This window comes from Cheilinus undulatus, linkage group 19 (assembly GCF_018320785.1).
Source record: "Cheilinus undulatus linkage group 19, ASM1832078v1, whole genome shotgun sequence".
Lineage (NCBI taxonomy): Eukaryota > Metazoa > Chordata > Actinopteri > Labriformes > Labridae > Cheilinus > Cheilinus undulatus.
The window spans coordinates 27,041,731-27,055,261 of NC_054883.1; the positions used below are offsets into that span (position 1 = coordinate 27,041,731).

At 39.4% G+C, this 13,531-nt stretch overlaps 1 protein-coding gene across 1 annotated transcript in view; it reads right to left on the reverse strand.

Moving 5' to 3' along the window:
* LOC121527533 (contactin-associated protein-like 2) overlaps positions 1 to 13,531 on the reverse strand; it is a 144,614-nt gene that overhangs the window by 92,912 nt on the left and 38,171 nt on the right. The window contains exons 9-12 of the mRNA XM_041814533.1: positions 10,359 to 10,465; positions 8,619 to 8,738; positions 4,993 to 5,108; positions 3,978 to 4,062 (exon numbers count right to left, since the gene is read on the reverse strand). Coding sequence (XP_041670467.1) covers positions 3,978 to 4,062; positions 4,993 to 5,108; positions 8,619 to 8,738; positions 10,359 to 10,465 — 428 coding nt within the window. The remainder of the gene's footprint in view (positions 1 to 3,977; positions 4,063 to 4,992; positions 5,109 to 8,618; positions 8,739 to 10,358; positions 10,466 to 13,531) is intronic.

Genomic DNA, 13,531 nt, shown 5'->3' on the forward strand with positions numbered 1-13,531 from the left:
AAAGAAAGTTGTAACATTAGCAGCACAGCAGACAAGATGATTCCTCCACTCAGGTTGGAGTATTTTTTACATTTTAAAGGACTGTATTTCTCGTGAGTGGGTGTGGCTCCAGCTTATTCAAACAGCACGCCTTATTTTTCATGATTTTGAAGGTTAATATTATCAACTTAGAGTTGTATTTTCGTTGTATAGTGGCCTGTCAAACAACAGATCTAAGATACAGTTTGGTTTTTTTATCACTTTACAGGGACTTTAATGGAAAAAAAGATGCAGTTTGGACCTCAGTGGAAAAAACATGTTTAAAGCATTAAACATACGTTTTGACCTTTTTTTTTTTTTTTTTTTTTTTTCTTTTTACACAGCACACCTTTGCAACTCACTGAAAATGGCATTGCAACCTACTTTTGGCTGCATCCCACCACTTGAGAACCACTGAGATAAATCATGATGCGTCTGCCTCCAAGTCATTCAACCTCAACTTAAAAGCATCCACTGAGAGCAGATCATTGAATTTCAAGTCTTTTTTTAACAATTTTAAACAAAGTGAGCTGTAGTACACATTTGTTTCTACTGAAATCTGACATTTGTAACAGACAGGAAGAAAATAAATTTATCATTTTTTTTGAGTAGTCAAGACAACTAGAAAAGTGCTTTCCTAGCTAAAGACCTTTTACCATTTACCATTGACCATGTCTATAACATGTACTCTAACAGCTCTGAAACAGAGCAGACATGCACAAAATATCGCCGTAGTTCAGCAGAGATTTAAAAGAGGCAGTAACCAGTCTATTTTTAGCTTCAAAAAAGAGGCAGTTGGTCCAGACATAAAACCCCAGTTCCAGTTTTAACCATTTTAACAGCTGATAAACGTGAGGAGTGAAAGAGACTCATTGATCAAATACCACGATATCCGTAGCTTAAAAAATCTTAATCTGTTTACTCTGAGAAGTCAAGCTCCAAGGCTAATTTGGGTTTTAATTTAATATTTCTGAACAGCCTGACATTTTCACCATTTAACACAAGTTTTTAAATAAAAACAATCTGCTAAACAATGTTGAAAGCCAGCTGTAGGAGAGTGCTTGGGCTGGGTTGGACCATGAACAGCTGCAGTGAGGGAGGAAACAGTTCAACGTCCAGCCTGCACACAGGCAGTGTGTTCTATCAGTCAGGTGCATATGCACACATCTGACAATCCCACAATCCAGCTTTTGTTCCTTCCCTCTCCATCTCCTTCACCCTTTCTCTATCTTCTATCACTCACTCTAATTGCTAAAAGGGATCATGTCTTAAAAAAGCCATCATGAAGGTGCGATTTCATCTTTTTAGGTCTGCACATATAAGTGAGAGAAGCTGAATTTTTGTTTGTGTTTCAAACAGAGGAAAAGGAGAGAAAAATGATTTTGACAGTGGCTGCAGCCTGTTATTTTCATAGAAAAAAGACACAGGGAAAAATACTGTGCATAAACAATCTGAAGTGTTATTTTCAGTAAGATAATAGACTAAAAACCAAGCTTTGACAGACTGAGCCAAAAGACAGTAAAACACCATTTCAGCCATCTTTACAACTCTTCTCTGCTGCACGAAACTCTTCTAAACTGTTGAAAGCAGGTGGTAACCTCTTTTGTTTACAAATGAAGCCAATGCAAAAGTACAAAAATAATAAGGCTCCTCTCGTGTCCACTTGAAAGTCGCTGCAGAAACACTGAAGGTTAAAACACTCCCCGGGTAAAAATAGCTGTTTTTGCAGTTGGAAAAAGTTCATTAAAGTCAGGTTCAAAAACTGATTTAGGGTTTATCAGTGTCTCTTTATGGACACACATTATGCACGATTGGGGCATGGCTGATATGATAGCAAACCAGTATATTATAGCTGTTTATTCAGGAAGCTTAAAGGGATAGCTTGATGAAAAATAACATGTAGTCATTTATAGCCTTCCCTGCCGTTACAACCAGCAAGTCCTTAAAAGGGCAACAGTCACTGATATCAGTGGAGGCTATAGCCCATACTATAGCCAAGTACTTCATACAACCCAACCTCTTTGATACCCAAATATCCCTTTAAGGCCCACCTCGGCTTTGCCTCTTTGTAGGTAGACCAAAAGTTAAGCAGTGAGGTTTTCAATATGGAAACTGCTGCAGACTGACTTCAAAAGACAGCGTTATTAACCAATGGGTGATGTAAAACCGGGCATACATGACATGTACTCGGGTTGAAGTACCTAGTCTGTAGCAGATGCAGTCAGGGTGCCAGTCAGAGCTCACTCTGACAAAATAATGACTTTTGTTGATCCAGCAGTCCATCACATAGGATTTGTTCCAAACACAAACCAGCACAACACAAAACAATGCAAGTGTTTAAAGACACACACGATACATAAACAGTTCAATATCTGCCAACAGTTCAGTGAAAATTCAAAACAACACAACAAACCATCCAAACAATCCCCAGAGCCCAAGAATCACTCTCTCAGTCCCACTATTTACAACTACAGATAGTCACTTTCTGCACGCTCTTTCTCAATGGAGTGAGACCTCCTGTCTTACATACAATCTTTAGCAGGATCCGGCTAGCTTGTGTTACCTCACCTCCTCGAGCTTCCACCTATTCAGAGCTGCACCCACCACCTGTCCATTGTACAATGATATCAGAGAAAAGTTCTTTCCACTTTTTAGTAGCAAACAAAAACTATTCACCAGCATAACAACGAACAGAAAGTTCCATATCTGCTGGGTGAAGTGCAACAGCATATTACCTGAGCTGTTGTGAACCTCAAATATCACACCACCACCATGAAATGGTCTTTGTGCATTCTTTTGTTAAAAATTGAATTCCTATTTTTTTAAACCATAATCTGAACTTAAACAGAGTTTTTGATATCAATTATAATACTTTTTAAAATATTTTTCTATTATTAAGAGTGTTATGAATTTGTACATCTCTTTGGCAATGAAACTGATGATAATTTCTATGCAGATAAAGCCAATTGAATTGAATTGTGGTCGGCTGTCTTATCCCCCTTTACATTGTGTGACTAACGACACATGCTCCAACCGAAGTCAGTGCCGCTTCTAAGCAAGTCTTACAACCCAAAATCCATGACTGAATCAGATAAAATTCTTAGTGTGCACCCAGCTTAGGATCACGTTGACTGCTTTACACAATGGTTAAAACTCAGCACTCATTAAACAGACTCCATCCAGGACAAACCTCACACCACTCAACCATCACACAAGCCTGATCCAAGCTGCACTGAAAACTCAGCTTTACTAAAGAACCTAACAGCCAGAAAGACTGAGTCCCATGAAATCGAATGCAAATAAAAGTAATCCAAGTTAATCTACTGAGAATGAGCTGATCCAGGAAACATCCTATCCTCATGGTCTGTTTCAATACTGTCATCTGTAGCTGTAGTCGAGGTAAAGACGGAGTGGAGGGAACAGCTCAAACATGCAGGAGGGTGAAGAAGGAGAGACTCAGCAAGGTGGTGAGTCAAAACAAGTCAACAGAAAAGCCTAGTATTGACTTTTAAAGTCTTCTGGTCTCTATTGGCCAAGCATGAAAATGTAGATACTGTTTACTTTGGACTACTTTGGACCTGATTTTGGTATTGAAAGTGCACAGGACTGCATCTGGCCACTAGCCTTTTTCTCTATTATACAGATTGATTGTGCTAGTATGAGAAAAAGAGGGGTCTTACAGAAATCAGCAGTCACCTTATACTAATTAACTTTAATCTCTAAACACGGATATCAGCATGCAAGTAAAGTCAAAAACTTCCAGGTATTCTAGGTAATTCACGTCCATTCCAACCCTGTTTAATCTGTCTCTCCTCTCTTTTCCACACAGAAGGAGACGGAGGAGAGTTATGTTTGTTGAAACTCATTTCTATTAAATATGACAGAAAGAAAATCCTTTCTCTCTCAGTGTACTTGTTTAAAAGTCAGCAGTGAATAAAGATGCCATCCTCAGCTCTTACCTGGAGTGTTGAGCAGTCTGGACATGCGACAGCTGTAGGCGATTTGTTGCTCGCAGCTTTCTGCACTGTCAGTGATGGCTGTCATCTGAAAACAAGCACACAGACACATTTTCTCATTCTATCTTACTCAGCCTGGCAGCCAGGTCAGCTTGGAGCTAAAACCAATTATTAGGCAGATAAATGAACGTGTACACTTATGTTGTTGCCTTGATTACCTGTGAATCAGAGAAGCTGAAAATGGAACAAGTGATCCTTGTAATTAAGAGGGATCAAAATGACAGGAAGGATTTCATGTTATACAGCAGTTTTGTACACATTAAAGGGGAGAAAAGAACATCACTGCTCATACAGGTTCTGTAAGCAGCAAAGTTCAGCAGCAGTTTGTATATAACTCAAAGTGACTGTGATCTATAACCACTCAGCAAAACAGGACTGGAAACAAGATATGCAAACTGAAACAACTAGTAAATCAGATTTTATTTTCCTTTTGATGGTAAAAGCCTTTTTCAGAAAAGAGTTTTGGAGTGAGGTTCAAAGACAGCATTTCTTATTTTACATAGTTATTGGTTGTGATCATTGTCATACAGTTTTAAAAGCTTTATATGTTGTAGGATTTTCATGCAGAATACAAACTTGACTCCACTCCAACAGCCATAACAGGATAACCCCAAGGAGGGAAAAACTGTGAAAGTTACAGTAGTACCAAGTTTGTAAATTATGAAACTGAAGAAAAAATCATACAGAAATAAACAGGAAAAAATACAACTCTAAGTTAAGTTGTAAAGCTTCAGCATGCACCTAAAACTAAGTGTTGTTAATGGGGAAGTATCTGATTTCAATTAAGTCTATTTCTCTCAGACAGAGTTAGAAATTTCAGTTAGCTGGCATTATTTGGACACTTTTTTTAATTTCAGTTTGCAAAAAAAAAAAAACAGATACAACTTTAAGTTTTTTGTTAATATTAATATCTAACTTCTCATGCATTCTCCCACCAGTGTGATTGTAGCTGAGTTACCTGGTCCATGGAGGCGCTGTAGTTCACCTGTAGAACCGTCCGTCTCTCTCTACTGGAGCCAGTCACTGTGGTTTTTGGAGGCAGGTTGTTCATCACTGTTGTCCACACTTTATCCTCTGCACAAACAGATTTGATACACAGGCATGTGAAGAATTATTCTTAAAGTGTTAGAAATACATGATTTACTAAAGGTAAATAACTTGAGGTAAGACAACACACGGTTACACAAGACAGGAGATCAATCAAGGTGCCCATGTGTGACATAAATCAGTCGTAGCCAGTAAACATGTAGTAAAACAGCCACTGGTAAAATGTACGCCATGGTATGGATTTTTGCAACACTATCATCACTGGTGTAAACCAGTGTTGTGGCGCCTTGATACGCTGCAGGTTTATTTTCAGCGCCGTTCGCTGCCAAACAACGTCAATTTCCATCGATCAGAAAGCTCCAAAAAGGAAGTCATAAATGTAGACTATCCAGTTCTTTCAAAATACAACACAATGCACGGACTCCCAGTCACAAATCATCACTATATCAACATTACATCTCATTCTGCAGCGAGAGCAAAGGGTCACCGAGAGGTCAGTGGGTCACAGAGCTACAACAGCACTATTGACGAGGAAAAGTTAACTTTTGAGGACATTTAGCCGAAGAATTTTACATAAAACCACAGGTCCTTTAAGCAAACATTACCTTAACTTATCATCATAAGGATGATAAATTAACACCAAAAGGTAAAATAGTCCGCTGTTGACATAATATTCCCGCGTGAACTAGCAGTTCTCCTGTGATCTCTGCCTGCTGATCAGGGCTGCTCGCCATGGCAAAGCACTCTAGACACACTTCCAGTGGGCGAGGTCACTCGCATTCAGTTATAACAATCAGCTTACTTTTCTAAAGCTTATTTATACTTCATGGGTTCAAAACTACTGTAAATCATAATCTTGATTCTAATCAGTTACTCAATTGAAGAGCAAAGGTATAAAGAAGAGCCCTGATAACTCAAATAAACATCCTATAACTCTAGGGAAATCACCACAGAAACTCAGATATAAGCTCAAGTGTCCATTTAATGACGGGAAATCAATCAATGAAAGGGTCTCTTTCCTTTAGTTACCGTCCCCTTTAAGACTGCCAATCAGGCCCCAAAAAAACAAAATAGACAACAAGGTCCTTTAATTACAGTATTTTGGCCTCCCCCTTAGTGCTTCAGTTATATTGATTATCAAAAAGTCCCCTAAATGTCCAAAAAGTGACCTTCCAAAGCAAAAAAGGAATCCTCCGGTCCAAAAGCAAAAATCAAAAGCAATGCATTGCAAAAAAACCCCAAAATAATCCACATGAAGCTGACTCACCAGTCACCAGGGATAGCTCTTCTTCCAGACTTACTCTTGTTGGTCCTTTTGCTGGAATCTCCAATATTTATGGCTATCGTGCTCAGATGTGCTCAGGCCTGTGTCTGGAGGAGGCCTCATCATAACAATGGAGTTTGACTTCAGTTTCCTCTACCGAGAGGACCACTGTCCTTATGCAGATCCTCAGTCTCATTCAGGAGGCCCAGCCATTTCTCCAAACATTTCATCTCAGCCCTTTGTCCTCCCTCAGCCCCTCCCCCACTTCACACCTGGCTCAAACCTGGCTGCAGCAGGTCACCTGACCAGGCAGACATGCAGCTAAACAGACTAAATATATTTAACAGGTAAAAATAAACTCAGGTAGGGAAAGCTAGGGATCTAACCTTGCAAGGGTTTTTCCATATAAATCCCTAAATCAGAAATTAGCTACCCTCACCCTACATTTTGTGGCTGTGTCACACAGTCAGGAGCAAACCTGTGGCGCTTCGCTGCATGGTGGAAATCGTGGGTCAGTCTGAGTCAAGTCATCAGCGTGTTTCACTCAGACACTAAAGAGCCGCCTTATAACAAACATCAGCCTTTGTGTCAGTGTGATAAATATAAAGCACAGTAATGACATAAAAGGTGTGTTCTCTCCTCCCTAAGTTTGATGTCTGTAATAGCAGCAACATGAAGCAGGTGCTTGTTTTGCACAGCGTCCTCGTCAACCTGTCTAGAGCTTTAGCACAAGATGCACTGCAGTAACTTGTATTTCAAAGGCCTGAACAATTGTTTAAAGGTAGATTTAAACTGATGATTTGCTCGTTTTAAGTCCACAATGATTTAAAGAAGTTGGCTGTGGCGTCAAACAAGGAGTCAGAGAAGCATCTCTGAACACAACAGTCAGCACTGCTGCCAAAACAAAGTTAAATCAACGATAAGCACGGTACCACCGACAAATCTTTCCCAATAATTATCCGTAATTGTGTTTTCCCTGATTGCTTTAACTGTGAATTCATAAGAAAATATGTTTTTAGTAGCAGCTTAACACACCCTAGCATAAGAGGAATGAAACTTAGAGCTAGAGAGAATTAAAAACATTTTTCTTGTGATCCTATACTCAGAAATGACGGCATTACTTTTTCATTTCCATTATTATTTTCTATATCATCATCACTATCATTATTGCGACTGTAATTATCTCGTATCCTAAAGTGACTTTAAAAACGGTTCAAATTACTTTGCTATTATTACCACTGCATTTTTACAATATACATTACTGCTATACTTATTAATAATAAATCATCACTGGTCTTTATAATAATAGGGTATATTCTTTATTACACTATTAATGATTAACACTGGTCTATTATAGTAGGCCACAACAGAGAGTACAGTCTAGGCCTGCCCTCTTTGTAAAGTGTCTCAGGATAACTTTGGTTGTGAAGTGGTACAACACTTGGTTAATTGATTGATATAAATGGATTATCTCTTTTAATTTCTAATAATTTTATTTAATACCACTACCGTAAAGTGCAAGAAAAAACTCTGTGATATGATATTCAGGCCACATTGCCCAGGCCTAACACAAATAAACAGAAAGATAGTCTGTAGTTAAGCTACATGGTAGTGAAGTTCTGTCTGTGTAATATTTAGGTGACAGGATGAGACTTCAGGGTCTAATAGATAAGTCTGAGCTGTTATAGCATAAGTTGGTTACTCAGATATCAGTAGGGTTATACACACTGTAAGTCAGGGACTGTGTGAGTAAAACTCAGCCCTCATGTTTGTCTGTGCCAGAAAACTTGATATTTGTTAGTTATGTGTGAGTGCTACTGAGAGGACAGCCAGTGGAGTGCAGTGACATTTCATTATCTGCCTGCGTGATATGCTGTTCCACATGGGCTACTTATGTCACGCTGTGTGTGTTCAGAATTAACTAAGTGTGTGAGAGAGGTGTCACTGAGACGGTTAGACCACTTGTGGGTTTTTAATACCGTTTTGTTTCATTCCTGCTTGTGGTGGTTTTGTAACTGTAAAATGTGATCTCTGAGGTAGTTGAGTTAAATGCCAGAAGCTGTGACCCTGTAACCATGAAAAACCTTGCTATGACAGGTTAGAAGTGCTGTTGTTTGAGATTAAGAACCAGGGGAGCTGAAGCTCTCTTCCCTTGCAGGTCACTGAAGTCAGACAGAGCGGTACAAACACTAACATAGACACTGGCAAGCCCACACACATCAGATAAAGTCAAGCAGAGACAGAAAAGCCATTCCCTGTCCACCCACACACACCTGTCATGTTGCAGTTGACTTTAAAAGGGCCAAGGGGTCCGCTGCCATCAGGGTCGATCCAGTAGGTGTCAGAGGACCTCCCCATGTGCTTATAGGCCTCACAGGATGGCTCATAGATAGCTGAGGGGGGAGATGAGGAAAAAATAAGCAGAATAGGAAGGAATGTTTGAGAAGTCAACAAGAAGTCAACATTATACAGACTACTCTCATGGTGTAAGTTGCTCACAAGAGCAAATTAAACCATGAGAAAAAAAGTTCAGATGTTCTTTTTCTTTTAATTAATAACCATAACTTCTGCAATGAATGATTTCCACATATGATTGACTCTGGTGTAACAGGGATTCCAGAGTGTCAATTGGTTGGCAAAAGTCAACAGACAAAGGATTCAATAGCACACATTGGGAGGTGACGACATGTGCCTGTTGCTTTCTTATTGACACTGTAACTCCAGCTGTGAAAGATGAGATTCTATGTTCACTGAAGTGTTTGAACAGCATTTCTACAACATAAAATGACAAAGATATTAATAAAACATTGTGGGAATGTCACTAAAGCGGGGGGGGGGGTTAATCTACATTTGTATGTCATACACCAAAGAAATGACACCGTTTCACTCAAAGACAGGTCCAGTCTAGTACATCCATGTCAAGATTATGAGTTACCAGTCCCAGTCCAGTGCCTGTCAAGAGGTGAAGTCTTGCCCCACACTCTCTATCTGACAACATGCTGATGTTACATTTGTGTTGATGTTCACACACCCAGACAGAGAGGGGAAAGAAAAAGAGAAGTGTGAGGGTACAACATGGAGTGAGACTTTTTTGACAGGACTGTTGATAACAGAGTTAATAAAAGAAGTCAATCCTTTTTCTCTCTCGCTTTAGCTTTTTAAGCCTCTTCCTCTGACTTCTCTATTATCAGTCGTCTCCTCTTTGATATCCCTCTGCTTGTCCTGCAGTTTACTGATGTAGTCGCTTGCTGACAGGACGTGATTTTTTCAGTGAAACTGCTGTTCTGAAGAACTGACCCCTCTGAACTATCTCACACTGATCTTCACAGAAATCAACAGGGCTGTTAAGGCTGTAACAGAATGAAAGTAATAGCAGCATCATCCTGAGGATTTCTTCAGTGTTTCAACAAAACAGAACGATTCAAAGACAAGGCCAACAAAGGAAATTAGGGCCATTGCAACCAAACACAAGTAAATGAGATAAACATGATTTTAGTCAAGAGAGCTTCAGAGAAAACGAGTTGGTTGGTGATGATGTCTTCCCTGCTCTTAAGGCTCTGTCCTCTTGTGCATTTCCTACTAGTGATTAACCCCATCCTAGACAGATATGATGGGTGTATGTAGTGACTTTTATTTTCTGGACAATGCCTTTCCTAACTAACTGCTCCTTTTATTTGCTCAGTTTAATTAAAACTGTTATTTTATGTTAAACTAAAAGAAACTACAAACCATTTCTCTGTAATCCTCTATTAAAAGGGAACAATATTATCACCATGTGGGACTAGTGATGGCATTTTTGTACATTTAACGTTTAAAAAAAATTTATTGGCTTTTCCTCTCTCGCTGATTCTGTTGTCTTTTGTGTTGGGTGATTTTTGGTTGGTTTCTGGTGAAAACAGCTCATTTACTCAAAGGAGAACAAAAAAGTCAAACAGACACACATGAAAGAGAATACTGTTGTGAAAGTAAGGGAAAACAAATAACATCAGCTGCTCTCACACTGACATCCTTACATGAGTGACAGGTGGCTCCTGTGTATCCTGTCCCATCACAGGTACAGCTGAAACTGTCCCATGTCTGTTTACAACGGCCACCATGTTCACAGTGATTAGGCATGCATCTGGAGAGAGAGAGACAGAGAGAAGAGGACATTTATCTACCTTTGGATTTTTTCATCATACTTTCTCATCTTTGTTTTTCATTTCTTTATCACTTTCTTCATATTCAAATTATACTGTTATGTATTGTGTATTTTGTTGTCACCATCAATTTTGCCCACTTGGAGGGAACTTTGTCAAATTTTACCCCTTAAGAGGGCACCAAACTGGACATTTTCAGATTCTGCCCACCAACAAGGTACCAAAGAGGGCACTTTGTCAAATTTTCCCCACATAACAGTGCAACATGGCGGACAATAAAGGGAAAGTTTGTTCAAATTCTGCCCATTGAGTGAACACCAAAGCAAGCACTTTGTCAAAATTTGCTAACTAAAATGAGCCCCAATGAGAGCACCCTGTTAAATTCTGCCCACTGAGTGGGCACCAAAGAGGGCTCTGTCAAATTTGACCACTTAGAGGGCACCAAAGAGACTATTTTATCAAATTTGTATCATTTGGAGGGCGCCAAATGGGGCATTTTGTCAAATTTTTGCCCACTCAAAGGGCACAAAAGAAGGCAAGAAAGAGAATGTTTTAGCAATTTCTGACAACTTAAAAGACAAGCAAAGAGGGCACGCGGGCGAAATCTTTCCCAACTAACAGGGCAAAGTTAAGAACAACAAATTTTTGTCCATTCAGAGGGCATCAAAGCAGGCACGCTGTAAAATTCTGCCCATTGAGTGGGAAACAAGGAACATGGAAATGTAGCAAATCCAAAACTGTGACAGATAAAAGCACAAAGGTACAATTTGACAGCTGAATCTGAATGCCAAAAGCTGACTGCACACATAGGAGTATTTTTCACTGATTATTAGATCATTTAATCAAACATGTTGCCACAGCAAGGCAGGAATGACTAGTCAATGCAACTAAGAGGAGCCAATTATGATCTACATTGATCTTTTTTCTTTATTCATTTGAGTAACAGCTGTTTTTAGACATTCAGAAATCTGTGAGAAAGTACTGAAGGTTTTTATTTAGTATCCGTATTTATAAAGTAAGTTGGATTTCGGAGCATAGAGAATAGAGGAAGAGTACAGTTATCTGTTTCAGTCTGAATACAAAACCACAGCAGTTAAGACATCACTGTTTTTCTTGTTGAAAAATTTAAACTACTCAAACTGTGAACACATCAAGGGCCTGTGGTTTGATCTGCGTGCAGGCCTGAAGAGGATGGGTCCCAGAGCACTGTACTCTTAAAGAAGGGTTGTACACACAGACTTTAATCATCACAAATTAACCCACATGTAGTCATGCACGAGAGACATGATTAAAATATCAGTGTGTTGTTATTGGGATGAATCAAAGTGATGTTGTAAGTAAAGCCAGCTGGAGGAAAACAAACAGTGACTCAGAGGGGCTGGAGGGCTTTTTTTGAATGCTGACTTCTTCTGCACGAATACGGGGAGTCAGACAGTTGTTTCAGGATGTTTCATCTCTAACAGGGAGACACAGCATCGCTGTTTTCATTCCTGAAGGAACTTAAAAGTTGATGTACAACCGCCAGCTTCTTTATAAGATACAGTACTATTAGACTACCATATTACAATGTTATAGTGTCGTTTAGTAGACGCGCTCGTACACAGCAACGTACCAGCAAAGATAGACAGGAGGAAAATACATCAGGAAGTGCCTTGAAGTCCAGTCTGACCCAGGTGCTGCCATGTAGTGCTAAAGGCTTTTTTCATGGAAAAACCTCAACTGTGAACATTTAATTCTGCTTATTTTCCTGAAACATGCAACAACTACAAATGATAGTGGCATTGGAAAGCACCAAGTCATATATTCTCCATGTCTGTATTGAATTACTCCTACTTACTTACTTACCTTACTTAAACGTTCCTGTAAGTAGGAATATGATGACTAATCTTCCTCTCTGGCGGCAGGTGCTAGCTAGTCTCCAGGCAGTTAAACCCATCATCATGCTCACAGATAGATAGAACATCACTTGCTACTTAAACTCAGTGAGAATATGGCAGCATCACTGGATCAGTAGCTACCCTGCCTTTTAAACCATCATCAGGTCCAGTAACAAGTCTTGAGCTCTCAAAATGAAACACTGGATGGAAAACCAGGTTTTGAACCCTAAAACACTGCGGCAGCAAGATCACACCAGTTTCTGTAGAGCACAGTTTTTCACCAGCTTGAAGTAGCCCTATCACATGGGCCCTTTCCAGATCAGCAAAATGAGGCACCTGGAGGTACCAGAAGCTCAAAACAAGAGTCAATAGCAACAGCAGAATCAGCTGTTTGGCACTGGAAGAAAAGATTTGGCACATTTTCATAGGCACAACGCAGATACTCAGCTCTGCTGCTCATCCCACAAATGTATGTTCCTTACAAATGTGGCACCATTTAAAAAGGAAATAAACAGGATTTCCACTGGTATAAGATTTTTTTTTTTTTTTTACCAATTTCAATGATGAAATAATCTACCAAACACATACTAAATTTGTGATTGCTGGTCCCAAAGCCTGAATTATAAATGATTATGTATGCCATTGTCTCATCTCATTTTGATAATTGCAATGTGCTTTTTCTATGTTATAACAAAACAACTCTAAATCCTCTTCAGTCTGTTCAGAGTGCAGCTGCAGGGTTTTAAACAGGAAAAGGAGCACACCCTCCCCCTTTTTTATCTACCCTTTCATTTACTGCTGGCTCTTTTTGGTATCCATTTTAGGCTGCTTCATACAACTCTAATCTCTGAACCCTATTCTTCTGTACAGAAACTTAGGTCATAAGAGCAAAGACTCTTTGTGGCTCCCTTGCAAACATTTTAAAATTCATGGAGAGTTATTTCATAGCACCACAGTTATGGAGTACACTCGACTCTTTTTGAAGAAACAGCTGAGAACACACTAGTATTTAACCCTTAGAGCTCACGTGACACGGATCTGTGCCACAGGCTCATCCCTTTATAAATCCTTTGGTAATATTTGAACCGTAAGTCGTAGGCACTTAATTGTTTTTTTTTATCTGAAAGCTCACTGTTGTGCCTTTCTAATCATGTCCTCTATTCATTCATA